This window comes from Triturus cristatus, chromosome 7 (genome assembly GCF_964204655.1).
Source record: "Triturus cristatus chromosome 7, aTriCri1.1, whole genome shotgun sequence".
In the NCBI taxonomy this organism is placed as follows: Eukaryota; Metazoa; Chordata; class Amphibia; order Caudata; family Salamandridae; genus Triturus; species Triturus cristatus.
This window is the reverse complement of record NC_140590.1, coordinates 1,175,434,944-1,175,450,357: the sequence shown is the minus strand read 5'-3', so window position 1 is coordinate 1,175,450,357 and position 15,414 is coordinate 1,175,434,944. Positions and strand designations below refer to the sequence as shown.

The 15,414-nt window shown below is 48.3% G+C and overlaps 1 protein-coding gene across 2 annotated transcripts in view; it reads left to right on the top strand.

Annotated features, from left to right (window-relative positions):
* Positions 1–1,299: 1,299 nt before the first annotated feature.
* Positions 1,300–15,414, top strand: part of LOC146811369 (active breakpoint cluster region-related protein-like) — a 220,913-nt gene continuing 206,798 nt past the window's right edge. Inside the window, exon 1 of one of the 2 annotated variants that reach the window (XM_085618487.1) lies at positions 1,300–1,654. In XM_085618487.1, the coding sequence (XP_085474613.1) occupies positions 1,603–1,654 (52 nt within the window). In that variant the 5' untranslated portion in view covers positions 1,300–1,602. The remainder of the gene's footprint in view (positions 1,655–15,414) is intronic. The other variant, XM_085618486.1, reaches the window with a different exon arrangement.

Below are 15,414 nucleotides of genomic sequence, written 5' to 3'. Positions count from 1 at the left end.
GTCTACATAATACCACTGTGCCACATAATTACACGCCACATCATTACACTCTACTCAATGCAACAAACACACTCCACAAAATGCCACTCAGTACAACATAGTTACATGCCACATAATTACACTCTACTCAATGAAACATAAATACACTCCACATACCACTCAGTACCACATAATTACACACAACATAATTACACTCTACTCAATGCAACATAAATACACTCCACATAAATGCAATCTATGCCACATACCACCAATCAACATAAATGCACTCCACACCAAGACACAATTTCACTAAGCATAATTTCACTCAACGCCACAGTTCCAGGCCACACAATTCAACTCCACACATTTCCAATACACACCACATAATTACACACCAAACAACATAATCCAACTCCACTACTCCACAATCCACAATGTACCTCCAATCCACACCATATAGTGGCACCACCTTAGCACCAAACATCACTCACCACCACCATTTTGCATCAGCGCACCACCTAAGCATCACGTCAGTCTGCCTTTGGAATCTGGCATCTGTTGATTCTCCCCTAGTGTCCGTCCGCTGCTCGTGTTCTAATTAAATTACTGTTTTACAACCTCCACTCCCCCATTATTTATGCCCCGCTCCCCCATAACAAAAATAATGATAACAAACAAGCATGACAACAGCCAGGAAGAAGTTGCCAGCAGTGCAAGTACAAAAAAACTAGAAGAATTTTTGTATGTTAAAATCTTTTTTTAATCAGGTTGTTCAGTTGTATATAATGTCGTCTTGGTTTGTAGAAAGGTAACAAAAATGCTAAACACTTTTTGTTATAACTTTTCAACATGATGCACAGCAGCCACAGTGCTCTACAACATAGCCAAAAGTTCTAGCTAAACACATAGGTCCCAAAGGCGAGACCTATTGGCCATGCCAATGCTTGTTTCACTTCTAGGGAGTGCAGGCTGCTACTAGGATTAGCAATGGGCATTTGATTGAAATTTTTTAAGGGATAACTGAACAGAACTGCAATGTTTGAAGTGTTAAGTATGTTCAGAACTCTCAGTTGTATACAATTATGAGAAAACACGTTTGCCATTCTGGGGTGGCTCCATGATTTTTTACACGAGGTTGGAGCTGCATTAAAAAGCGTGAAGAATTTGCTTTAAGGTGTTTTGGAGAACTCCCCCCTGCAGACAGTTCATGCTCCATAGGCCCTGCCTAGGCAGTGGAGCGGGTGGGGGTGGTCATCCCTCGCCTCTACAGATTTGGCGCGAGGCTGAGTTTCGCTTCGGTACTTTCACTCGGGTGATAGACAGATATGGCGAGAGGAAGGAACTGTCGTGGTGCCTGCGGCGAGCGGGCGGGTAGAGATGGGAAACAGGCCTGACGCGTCCGTTGACTTGCATCACAGCCGACGGGGCAGGGACCGGTGCACCCCGAGCTCCGCTGCTGGGACCTTGGCCTGTGGTACCCTGCGCCGCACCGCTCGAGACCCCAATGACCCGCCGTGTAGCGCCTCGCGGGAGCTCGAGGAGCTGAACCCGTCCTCGCACACCGGGGCACAGTGAAGTCCAGTGGCGGAGGGCAGGCTGGGGTCTCCTTCAGCTCACGCGATGGACCTCTTCTTCGAGGCGGTGGAGTATCTCCAGGAGAACAGCGCGGGAGGTAAGGCCGCGGCGGGGCGGGGTCCGCGCCCGGAGGGATGAGGCTCCCCCGGGGATGGGCCTTCGGGAGCAGCGCGGCGGGGCTCTCTTCTGCCCGAAGGGGCCACCAGTCAAGACAGACGTTTGCCACTAATACAACCACGCAGCTCCCTCAACTGTTGGCGATTCGTAGTTTTACACAGCTCTGAATGGATGTACTGTCATCCTCGGGTACAATGGAGTATTTGTGAAACTCTCGGTCGTTGCGTGGGCACGCTGTAGGCGACCCAGCAGAGCCATGGGATTGCTATGTTCACAAATAATTGATAAATATCGTTATAAAGGTGAAACATTGATTTACATTTAATTGAGAACGACCATTTGTAGAGCGCATACCGCAAACAAGGAATGCTTAAATGAAAGGATTTAAGGGTACTCGACATAAACTGCACATATCTACTTTGGAAGGTTGAAAGGCTGAGTGAGTCCATCTGGGACTCGTCGCGACACACGCATGCATGTATTGTTGCACCGCAGCCGCTTACACGACCGGACACGAGATTCAGACAGGCCTGGCTCCAGGAATTTTTATTTGGGTGGGCCAAGGGTGCATTCGGGTGGGCCACTGCGGGCTCAATTTATCGCTTCATATATCTAGCCAGGCCTGCTTCAGGACCCTCCTTTACCTCTCCTTAGTCTTACAAGGCCCAGTAAAACACACTCTTTTCCAAGTCTCTTTCTAAATGTTATCACTCTCAAAAAGTGTTTTTTTCCCTGTAATGTCCCTTTGATGGGAAGTGGAGGTTTCTAAGGTGGGAGTATCAGGCAAGTGACACTACTCGGGCTCCCTCTGCGCGAGCCTTCAGGGAGAAACCCTCTTCATTACTACCTCCACCTGACCCCAGACTCTGCAGCGTGCTCCCTTACAGGCTTGATTATTCACTTTTCTACCACCCCTCTCCAGTGCACCTTATATCACAGCTGACCTTGGGCCCCAGCCCAATATCAGCCACCACTCAGTTCCACTTTCATTATTCCCAGTAGAAAACAATCGTAAAATCACATTCAAACTTAAAACATTGAATATAACAGTGAATGTAATTAGCACGCACTTTAAAGTATGCTCCACAGTTGTCCTAATCACCTGACTGTTAATTAAATAAACAAAAACAGAAAGGCCATGACAGGGCCAGCTTTAGTGCTGGTGTGGAAGTCTTTTTTGGCGCCCCACCAATGACCTCTTTCTCTCTAGATAACTTAACTACCACCCTCCAAGATTGCCCTTCATCTCTCTGTAGCCCCTCCCCCTCATGGCCTCCTCCTTAGACTCCCTAACTACCACCCTCCACTAGTGCCCCTTATCTCTCCGTAGCTCCCCCCATCCCATGACCTCCTCCTCAGATTCCCTCACTGCCACCCTCCACCAGCGCCCCTCATCTCTCCATAGTTCCCCCACCCCATGACCTCCTCCTCGGATTCCCTCACTGCCACCTTCCACCAGTGTTCCTCATCTCTCTGTAGTCCCCCCCACCCTATGACCCCCTCATCGGATTCCCTCACTACCGCCCTCCACTAGTGTCCCTCATCTCTCTGTAGTTCCCTCCACCTCATGACCTCCTCCTCGGCTTCCCTCACTGCCATCCTCCACCAGTGCCCCTCATCTCTCTATAGTTTCCCCACCCCATGACCTCCTCCTCAGATTCCCTCTCTGCCACCCTCCATCAGTGCCCCTCATCTCTCTGTAGTACCCACACCCCATGACCTCCTTCTTGGTTCCCTCACTACCACCCTCCACTAGTGCCCTCATCTCTGTAGTTTCCCCCTGCCCCATGACATCCTCCTCAGCTTCCCTCACTGCCACCCTCCACTAGTGCCCCTCATCTCTCTGTAGTTTCCCTCCACCCCATGACCTCCTCCTTGGATTCCCTCACTGCCACCCTCCATTAATGCCCCTCATCTCTCTGTAGTTCCCCCACCCTGTGACCTCCTCCTCGACTTCCCTCACTGCCATCCTCCACTAGTGCTCCTCATCTCTCTGTAGTTCCCCCCACCCTGTGACCTCCTCCTCGGGATTCCCTCACTGCCACCCTCTGCCAGGGCCCCTCATTTCTCTGTAGTCCTTCCCACCCCGTGACCTCCTCCTCGGATTCCCTCACTGCCACCGTCCACTAGTACCCCTCATCTCTCTGTAGTTCCCCCCACCCCATGACCTCCTCCTCGGCTTCCCTCACTGCCACCCTCCACTAGTGCCCCTGATCTCTCTGTAGTTCCCCCCACCCCGTGACCTCCTCCTCTGCTTCCCTCACTGCCACCCTCCACTAGTGCCCCTCATCTCTCTGTAGTTCCCCCCACCCCTGTGACCTCCTCCTCTGACTCCCTCACTGCCACCCTCTGCTAGTGCCCCTCATCTCTGCGTAGCTCCACCCCCACCCCCACCCGGTGACTTCCTCCTCGGATTCCCTCAATGCCACCCTCCACAAGCGCCCCTCATCTCTCTGTAGTTCCCCCCACCCTGTGACCTCCTCCTCGGATTCCCTCACTGCCACCCTCCGCCAGGGCCTCTCATTTCTCTGTAGTCCTTCCCACCCCGTGACCTCCTCCTCGGATTCCCTCACTGCCACCCTCCACTAGTACCCCTCATCTCTCTGTAGTTCCCCCCACCCCGTGACCTCCTCCTCGGCTTCCCTCACTGCCACCCTCCACTAGTGCCCCTCATCTCTCTGTAGTTCCCCCCACCCCATGACCTCCTCCTCGGCTTCCCTCACTGCCACTCTCCACTAGTGCCCCTCATCTCTCTGTAGTTCCCCCCACCCCGTGACCTCCTCCTCTGACTCCCTCACTGCCACCCTCCGCTAGTGCCCCTCATCTCTGCGTAGCTCCACCCCCACCCCGTGACCTCCTCCTCGGGTTCCCTCACTGTCACCCTCCGACAGCACCCCTCATCTCTCCGTAGCTCCACCCCCACCCGGTGACTTCCTCCTCGGATTCCCTCAATGTCACCCTCCACCAGCGCCCCTCATCTCTCCGTAGCTCTCCCCTTGACCTCCTCCTCGGATTCCCTCACTGCCACCCTCCACCAGTGCCCCTCATCTCTCCGTTGCCCCTCTCTCATATCCATTTCATTTGTTGTATAGCGCTACTCATATCAGTGTAGGATGTCACAGTACTTTACATAACAGCACACGTTATACAGAGACAATAAATCAGTCTACGGGGAATGTCACATAAGCCAATGAGGATTACAAGGTGTAGAAATCACATGCCATCCATAGTAGTGGGCAATATATTTTACGAGTGTTTGGTCTGGAGATGCACAAACTCAGAATTTAAAGAGTACTCCAGTGGATGGGGGTTGGCTTTACTGATAAAAATGCATAACTGCCCAAACAAACTCTTTTTAGCAACATTAGAATAATAAAAGACTGGAGAAGTTCTAACTATACCACAACACAAAAAAGTGAAGTTTGTATGCAGCTCTTTGATGACAGTTCATAGGTCACTGCCCTATGTTAGGATAGTAACTGCTGAACTGCAAGTAACACAAGGATATCTGTGACAAAGGGAGTAAGCTATTCCCATAAAATTCAGTTTATCAGCATTTAAAAACTACTAACAGACACATGGTTGCTCTGCAGCAGGATCATAAATCACCAGTTATCTGATTTTGTTTTTATTGTTGTTGTACATCGGTGGCAGATTCACTGCGAGGGTCAAGGCTCATATTTGGGTGGGCCAGGCTCATGTTTAGGTGGACCTGGCCCACCCAGCCCACCCTCTAGAACCGGGCCTGGATTCAGAAGGGAGGAAGTCTCACGATTTTTAAAGCCAAAAGCGCTTTATTGTAGCTTTCTCTCGCCCAAAATGTCTCCTCCCATTTCAATGCAAGTGATTGGAGAAAATACACCCCCCTGGTTTATTTTACAAATCTCCCTCTTCCCTTCTTCCACATTTTGGCTTGTATTCAGGCGCATTAACCACCTGAGCTGTGGTAACGGGCTTCCCCTCGCGGGGGCAGAGGAGGGGCACTTTCTCTCTCTCGAGTGATGTCTGATAAAGTCTGTGGTGAGTCTCGTGTTTGACTCTCGGAGTGTCCCACGGTCAGCTGTTTCCGGTCCCGTTGGTGAGGGCAGCGATATGATCGTCACAGGAACATTCGCGGCTAAAAGAGTTATAACGTCTCGCGACGCGTGACACGCAGCCCCGGCCTACCCCGCCCCCCCCTACACTTTGACGCGCGAGGCTACACACAAACCAAAAGACCCACGTGGTACCGTAGTGCGACCCCATTATTAAGACTGAGCTGCAGTTTTAACTCAATATATTATAACATACAATACATCAAGTAACCACAGCCTCACTAATGCAATAACATGCCTAAAACTACCTCTTCCTTAAGCATCCCCAAAGTGGGAACAGTGCCCAAATACCCAGTCATAGCCCAAAACATCCTTTCTCCATCCTCCGTCTCCCTAACGAACCCACAAACATCTCAAACCCATCTGCAGCCTTCGCCTGCAGATAAACCCTCAGCTTTAGACACTTTCTGGCCGGGTCTGGTGGCTTAGTGGACTCATGCGTCCACTGTAGGCGCCTGTGTTTGACCTCATGCTCACAGGTCCAAATCCCGGGTGCACTCAGCCGTTCATCCTTCACAGGTCGATAAAACGAGTACCATTGAGTTGGGTAACAATAAAATCTATTCAGCAGCCAAGATACTCTTCTGGTTGAGTGGTGCTTTACAAGTACACGTTATGTTATTTGTGCACCCTCTAAAAGCGGATATACCTGCACCTCACTCACCAGCCCCCAAACTAACACCCACCAAGAACACCCTGAAAGGTATATTATTGACTCACCACAAAAGGACACTGCAAAACAGCCAGACACCTCAACCATAACTACTCAGTGCCTTCTAGGGGACCCGTCCAACCCTTCCATCGCTCTTTTAGAGCTGCAAATTGGTCTGGGGCATTGGTTATGAGGAATCGGTATAGGGTTGAAATAATTCCCTGTTCCAATGGACCAAGCGTGAAGTGTGGTTCTAGGGTGGTTCTAACCTGTCTATATTCCGACAGGTTAGTGGGAGTAGGCTGGTAGACCGTCATAGCATGGCACAGTTGTGGTATTTATAGAACTGCGACTTGTGGGGCATCTCTTGCTGTTTAGATCCCACCATATCGCCTCATTTCTGCTGCTGGGGAGTCCCAGAGGGTGGCCATACGGGTGGGCACCTGCACATTTTGCGGCCCATCGCACCAGAAAATGTCCCGCAATCTGTGTGATCATTTTATTAACAAACGGGCCCTAAATATAACCAGCAGCAAAAACACAAAACAACTCATCGCAACAAGGAAGCTATTAACCCAAGAGTTCATCCAGTGGCCTCTTATTCTTGTAGCAGTGCCACAGCTTCCATCTTTTAATTGTTGTGATATCCTTTATGGGCAAACCCAAACTAGCTGCTTCTGTGGCCACCCCAATCCTGAATGACTGTGTACCATAACATTCAGCTTTCCCAACCAGTAAAGGTAATGTCTTCCTTCACTCTCCCAAAAAGATTGTGTGCCTTCACCCCAGAGGCATCAGCATGACAAAAAAACTTGTCAGACTGTGTCCCCCGCGACTTCAACTCCCTGCCCGTCCATGCCAAATTCCAGCCATGCTGTCACAGGACATACTGCTCTACTCTGTTCAAACACACTCACCATCCTCTACCTCTCTGGTCTGTCTTAGACTGCTGAAACTGAACTCACACACTGTCATTTTCCACTAACACCTGCCTGCTGCACAACCCAAAGCAGTTTTTTGACCTAAGCACTTATGACATACACCAGCGCCTGTCCCAGAAAAGCCGAAACCTGCAGCTCCAGAGGCATCCGAATAGATTTGCACATTCCACACTGTCTCCTCCTCTGAGAAGTACATGGAAATACCAAGAAATACTCCAAATAATGATGACCTACCTGCAAGACAGCACTCACTGCCAAAGCAATCTGAACCTTCTGATGCTACAGAACGGCTCCCGACATGACAAATCCCATTCTCCTACAAAAGGTTCTACCAGCCCTAAGTACACTACTCCACCAGCTCTCCTCAGCATCCTCTTCCATGAATACAATGATCTCCTGAAACCTTTTCCTCACCTGCATTTCAACTATGCTAAGTTCAAATTTCCATAAAAATAAAGTGGCACATCACCCCACTGCCTTCTTCAAAGCCAACAAAACTCACAACTGCTCAATCAATTGCTGAATGATGCCCCAAACCCTCAGAGACCCCCCCCCCCACAAACAAAAATGGTGATCATTGCTGATGGCAGTTGCAAAATCTAATAAACAGATACAAAAACAAGCTAATGTGTCACAAACCAGAAGCAGAGAAAATGGGGTGAATCTATATTTTTAGATATTTTCTTCAAAACAGTGGATACATAGGACATCATTTTGAGTTTTCGCTTCTGCCCTGCTTCCACTTCCTTCAAGAAGGGGCTTAAGACTTGGCTATTTTAGATTGTCTCCTTTTCCTCTTGTGCAGTGCTGCGCCAAGATTCTACTGCGGGAGTGATTCACACGCGATACCAGGTGATCAAATAAATAAATAAGGTAGATGGCCCATCTGTCACCCGGACCAGAGGAGGGATGTTCTCTGCTGCCCTGCCTAGAGAGCAAAAGACACACAATTGATGAACGGAATGCAGAACAAATCAAAACATTCACCCCCAGTCAAGAGATCTGGGTTAAATCCATCATTCTTTTACTCACCATGCCACCCCAGTTTAGACCTGGCCATATGGAAATCAGTCTTGACCCTAAGCCCCATGGGAACAGTCCAGCCCGAACTGACAAGCCAGGTCCTCCCTGGACCGGAAACAAGCATCCTAGGACCGGTTTCGGGGTTTCACCCCTCTTCAGCCAGGATAGCTTGATTCCAGTGGCACAGTGAGCCCAGGACCCACGTCTGGGCATACCTGGCGCACTTAGGGTGAGAAAGCAAAAGACACACAATTGTTGTTTTTGCATTTGTCACCCCGAGTGGGACGGGTATGCCCTGATGTGGGTCCCGTGCTCTCCATGTCACTGGAATCAAGCTATCCTGTCTGAAGAGGGGTGAAACCCCGAAACCGGTCCTAGGATGCTTGTTTCCAGTGCAGGGAGGACCTGGCTTGGCAGTTCGGGCTGGACTGTTCCCATGAGGCACAGGGTCAAGACTGATTTGCATATGGATGGGTTCAAACTGGAATGGCATGGTGAGCAAAAAAACGATGGATTTAGGCCCAGATCTCTGTACTGGGGTGGATGTATGACATTGTTCTGCATTCTGTCCATCAACTGTTGTTTTTGCCCTGCCTAGAGAGGTCTGCCAAACCAGCTGGGATCCCTGTGCCTGCAGCGAAACCACCTATATGGCAACTCGATTGAAGGGACTGAAACTTTGCTGAGCAAGTGCCACCTTTAATGTGCTCACCCGGCACAGTTTTTCTTTTTTTGTTAAAGAAGCAAACTCCCAAAGTGGAAGTTTGTTAAGTGGGAGCTTATTTTGTGGTCATGGCCAAGATGGCTGACAAGACAGTTGGGCCTTGAAGAGCTCCACACCGATCGTTCACCTGACAACATCCTGCATACAGTATAAATCCCCCACTGGACTCGAGGGTCCCCCAGGGCAGGACCAATACCCGAAGGCTGGCAGCCGCAGCACTGAACACGATCGCGGCCTACATTGAGTTACAGACGCAGGCTCAAACACACCAGTGCTCAGTGACGAGAGAGGTACCAGGGCCCTGAGCACCTACCAGCGGTCTTAGATGCCACTGGATTCCCTCGCTCCGACTGCCACCTTGCCCTCTGGGAGGTCATGCCCCTCCCCCATCAATACTGAATGGTGGGACCTTGTGTGAAGTGGCAGAAGGGCGGACGGGAGGACCAATATCCAGATCTGGACCTCCCCCGGATACGCGGGCCCGGGACACCCCCTTTGGAACCTCCGGCAGTGTGAGCTAGTGGCCGCTGGAATCTACTGGGCTTCGCAGCTGAGGATCCGAGGGCACCGGTGCCTGCCTGCAACATAGACAGTGAGAGCCTCATGAACCAGCTTCCTGGGGTCCTACAGTGTCGCTTTTGCTGGATGGCCTGATCTCCTTTCCCCCATCCCTAACCTCCGTTCCTCTATGGTGCTGCTCAGTGGGCCCTAGCCATTCATTCAATAGGGAGCGGGGGGTGCACTGGGACTTGGACACCATTACAGCCCCGTCCAGTGCTGTGCAACAGCTCGGAGACATGTGGAAATTGGGGCCCTCCGGGCTTAAATTGTTGACTGTTTCACACCGGCAAACCCCTTCAATTCTTAACGCATTTCTCAACGCAGCCATGGTGAAACACCCTCGTACCTAAACTAGATGCCTTGACGATCGATATGGTACTCCTGCGGACAGACAAGGCCATATTAAGAAACAGGGCGGGAATGATGGAATCCGCACTAGCGGGCATGATCCCTTCCATGCTGAACATGCAAGCTAACATTAAGGCCCTTCAACTGGAGGTTTCTTCGCTGCGTTCCAGGGCCAAGGAAGCAGAGCACAGAGGAAGCGGAGAGCCTGTCCTACTGCAATAATACACGTGTGGTGGGCCTACCAGAGGGAATAGAAGGCCAGGACATGGAACTTATTCTCGAGGACTGGTTACATAAAACAGTCCTAGGTGGCAAATGATCTATGTTCTTCTTGGGGAGAGGGAACACAGAGTACCTGGCTGGACCCTAATGACGGGGGCCCTGCCAGGCTGGTAGTTGTGCACCTATTCAACTATAGATACTGAGACCACATACTATAAGTTGCCAGAACCAAAGGCCCCTAGAAAATTGACAACAGCTCAGTGAACATATACACAGATTACATGGCAGGCATACAAAACTCAGGGGCCATTTCATGCTGATTAATCAGATACTCTGCAACATGGGTGTTCGATACTCCCGCATGTTCCTGGCCAAATTGAGAGTCATAGACTCTGGAAACAAGCCCTTCTTCATGTCTCCCCGGCTCCGTGAGACCACAGGCTGGACCCTGAGTGGCCCTGCAGGAGATCGGAAGAATGGCAACGTAAACGTTCCAGGGGTGGACCTACGTACGAACAGACTGTGAGAGAACAAGCAACACAAGGCAACCAATGGCCCTTCCAGTCATGCATTAGACTCCCTGGACAGGAAGCCATACTCAGACCTGGAAAATATCCCACTGGATTTATGATTGGGATCTGAACTTACTCCGAAGATGGTGGATCAAGTAATATGAACTTGGACACAATATCCTTTATTCTTTATTCCTTCCTCTCTCCCCCAGGGGGGGGGACCACTATAGGGACAGGGAGCGGGGAGAGACCTGATGGGGTGATGACACAGATGAGGAAGAGAATGGGAGTGGGGCCCAAGATATTGCACTGGATAGGTCTCCTATACACTGAGCTGGCTGTCCGGGTACGTATGTGCAAAGACATCTCTGAAGCTTTCTTCAGATTTTGATTGTGGGGACCACAATGGGGCATACCGAACTGCAATGTATGGGAGGCTGTCTCACTGTATACAGACACTGAGTTGGTATACCTTTGGAATGTACACAGAAATCTACTGCAGGTAATGGACGACCTGGACAAATTTGGAATGATCTCAGCCAAGAAGCTAAACTGGGTTAAGACATGCCTTTTTCCCCTACAGGGATTGTCTGGCCATGAACATGGAGCCCTTACAGACACAGGACCGTAGTGGAGGCCAGACACTCTTAAATATCTGGGCGCTAATGTATACCATTCAGACGAGGACCTTGTTCAGGGTAACCTGGGAAGGGTGGTGGCAGGTGCGTGCCACTCCATACCTTTCTGGAGCTCTCTACCAATATCCCCAATGGGTAGAGTAGCTTAGGACAGTATGGGGACCAGATAAGATGGAACCCACTACATTTGGCACTGAAACTACTGTGTAGCCATGGAAATGACAGACGGGCTGTCACAGTGCTATACAGTGTGCTATTGGAAGCCCGTGTTGTGCCCCTGACTGCCTTGATGATCAAACTAAGCCACCCTAATTCGACAAGACAGTTAACTGACCTCCACACTGGAACAAGTCCAAAGAGCGCCCAGATACCCCTACTTGAAATACGGTCAATTCAATTACCTACACCAGACACATCTTACCTCCAACCATGTCCACTGCATGTTCCCTGGGGTGCCCCCGAAATGCCCAAAATGTACATTCACGAAAGTAGACTTTTGACACATGAAATGTGCCTGCCCAGAGAGCGGGCAAGTTTGGTCAGTGGCCTCGACCATATTGTCAGAAATTATAGGTTGGCCCTTCTGTAGAGCCCCTAACATGCTTATTGGGGATATTACCTTGTACATGTTAGGACACGTAGTTTGGGAAATAGTGGGGACCCCTACAATAACAATAAATAACAATAATTGCTTGCTAACTAGTAGGGAATCTATATCAAAAGGGAAAAATAGGCTAGACACAAGCACACAATATACATTTATGTCAGGACAATGTGCAACACATCAGACAACATAGTGCTTTGATTATTATCAAAAAATATAATTTTATTTTACTTTATATATTATTTCATCCTTTTTTTTCTCCTTTTTTTGGAATATCAAAAATGCATAAATCTGTGTACCTTATAATAACAGTTTAGCAACAACATATTTTCACAGTGCATCAACACATAAGACATAATCAAATGAATTTAAAACAAAACATAATATTGGTAACAGTTAATGCAATACAGTTTTCTTTTTATATTTCTACTAAAATCCAAAAAATCATGGACAGAAAGGAGGGTCTGCGGTAGATAAGACTAAGTCATTTGATTATGTCTAATGTGTTGATGCACTGTGAAAATATGTTGTTGCTAAACTGTTATTATAAGGTATACAGATGTATGCATTTTTAATATTCCAAAAAAAAGGAAAAAAAGGATGAAATAATATATAAAGTAAAATAAAATTATATTTTTTGATAATAATCAAAGCACTATGTTGTCTGATCTGTTGCACATTGTCCTGACATAAATGTATATATTTGTGCTTGCCTCTAGCCTATTTTTCCCTTTTGGCATGTTAGAACATGTACATCACAAAATGTATAGCCTTAGCCTATGTCCTACTCAAGCGACATACAGCAATGTCGTGGAAATCTCCGGTTGCGCCACACCTGCAACTCTGGCCATACGATCTTTCCAAGCGGGCCAACGTGGAAATTACAACATGGCGCTCACTGCCACTACGACAGGGGCTGAACTCCCAGTGGGAAGCATGGGACACATATATCGACAAACTAACCTCTAAAAAAGATGAGAGACCTCCCTGAGACTCCAAGCCTCACACGCCTGGGGTCACCTACCGGCCATTGGGGCTACTGGAAAAGGTTATGTTACAACTCGCAAGTGTGCTGAGCGGGTGGGAGTGATACACTAGGACAGTCCCTTACACTGGTCCCCCTCCAGACACATGCATATATATGAGGTACACACAGGACCCACCCGTTCCTCTACAACCCACGCCATGGAGATGATATAGTTCCTTCACAGCTAATTCCCAACAGTTACGACCCTGTTGGGTTTAGTTCTTTCTTCATGAAGGCGCGCGTGGTGTACACAGATACTTCGAGCTGACTTTAGGTCATACTTTGCGCCATACTTGCATGCTAGGTGTCGAGTCTTTGGCTATTTAAAGAGATGCTCCAGAGCACGCAAGCGAGTGTGACAAGCCCTTATCCACTCCCAAAGCAGTGAAAACAATATCATTGTTGGGTCGGGACATCATCATATAATATGTTGTTGCTTTGCATGGTGCCTATGTACTTACTCTCTGAAAAATACAATAAAGATTCACTGGGAAAAGAAGGGGGGGCTTGTTATTGAAAAAGAAGCAAGAAATCCCTCTGACATGCTGGGTGTTTTCTCCCAGTGATGGAGGTCGTTTCTTTGGTTTCCTGTTCAGGACATCAGCCATTCCCTGGTGGTCGCAAACAGGGGAAATGTACAAAGGAACAATTGCCCTAAATAGGGCAGAAATTCTGTCGTACATCAATCATAACCAGGCAGATCTAGAACACGTGTTTTTATTGCTCTAATGCCAGGAATTTCTGGTCTGAGTTAGAGACAACAATCTGTGACATCTTCCAGACGAATTTTACCTTCAACCCTTGTACTGCCACCCTTGGACCCTGGCACTTAGATTTATCCCAAGGATTGTCAGAGGGCGATTTATCTCCCATTGAGCTCCTCTTAACTATAGGTATCAAGACAACCCAATGTGACTTGTAGAACTCAAACAACATTTAATCTCACACTTGGTGGACTTGGCTTTCCTGTTTTAAGATCTCTGGCAATATTCTAACCACCAATAGGCCCTCTAAACCACTTTGGAACAAATTAGGCCCAAGAAGATTTGGAATAATTTCTGGTGGGATTTTATTAATTAGGCCTGGGCTAAAATTCCGTTCCGCTCGCGGAAATTGCGATAATTTGACATTTTCGCGTTCCGCGGAGAGCGCAAAAATGTCAAAATTTCCGCAATCCGCATTTTACCGGAAATTTTTTGCTTGCTCGTGCTGTAAAATAATACATTCTCGCGTGCGCGCGATCGCCTTACCTGAATCCCCGCGTTCGCCAACAAGTTTTCCCGATTCGGTCACGTTCTCCACGAGATGTTGGATTGTTGGTAGCCATTTGCGCTGTCTCGCGACAGTTCGCGCCCGTAGTAACGTCATTCGTTGCGCGATCACGTCTTTCTTCTCGCGATCATGCACCGCGAGACAAGTGAAAACAAGATGGCCGCGCCCGTGAGCAACTGCATGGGTAAGTTGGCGAGCCGCGACCACGCAGAAAATACCGCGAACGGGCGGGAAAAAAACTTTGCATCTTCGCGATATTTCCGTGTGTTTGCGGAGATTTTTTTACATTTTGCGATAATTTGCGAAAGTGAATTTTGCAAATTCCGCCTACCCCTATTATTAATGCCAATCACGATTAATTACACATGATACTGTATTGTCATTTACTATACATGCATTTTTCACTCTTTTGATATTCTTAGGATATTCTAGTATTTAATTGCTCCTTTGGGTTATTTTCTTACTGCCCTGATTTTTACTTTGTGTAAAGTGATCATGTAAATCAGTGACATACTCTGACTTGGAAAAAAAGAGGAGCAAATTAGACCTCTACATTGCAAAAGATCAACCCCCTCCAATATAGCAACACACTTCTTTGGCCTTTGACTCTCTCTCCAATTACTGGTACTATTAACTTCTCATCTCAAGCAATCCCATCCTGCCTGACCAAATCATCTTCTCTACCCCATCATGAAGTGACCCCCTTCCTCTCCTACAATATTATCCCTTTCTCCCCATCATTAGTTGTAGGTTTCTCTCTCTCTTCCTTTTATATTTCTATTTTGTTTAATGTCGGATTTACCGTGTATCTAACATTGTGCTCTGCATAATTTGTGTGATGAAAAATAGGAAACTCATCCTATTCTGCTATAACAATCTGATTGTTCATGTTCCTTTTAGTTATTTACGATGAAAATTATGCAGACATATGAACATCCCCGTATTTTTTGCGTGCGGGTTTACGCTGTCTGCCTTAAACGTTCGTAAAAATAATGGAACACAAAATACATTCTGTCGTCCATTGGCCAACAGAGAAGTGTCTGATGGGTTGGTGGTCAAAGGTTCATGACAGCACAGTCTCTGCCGTCAGGAACATGACACTTCCCCTCATTAAACAGAGCC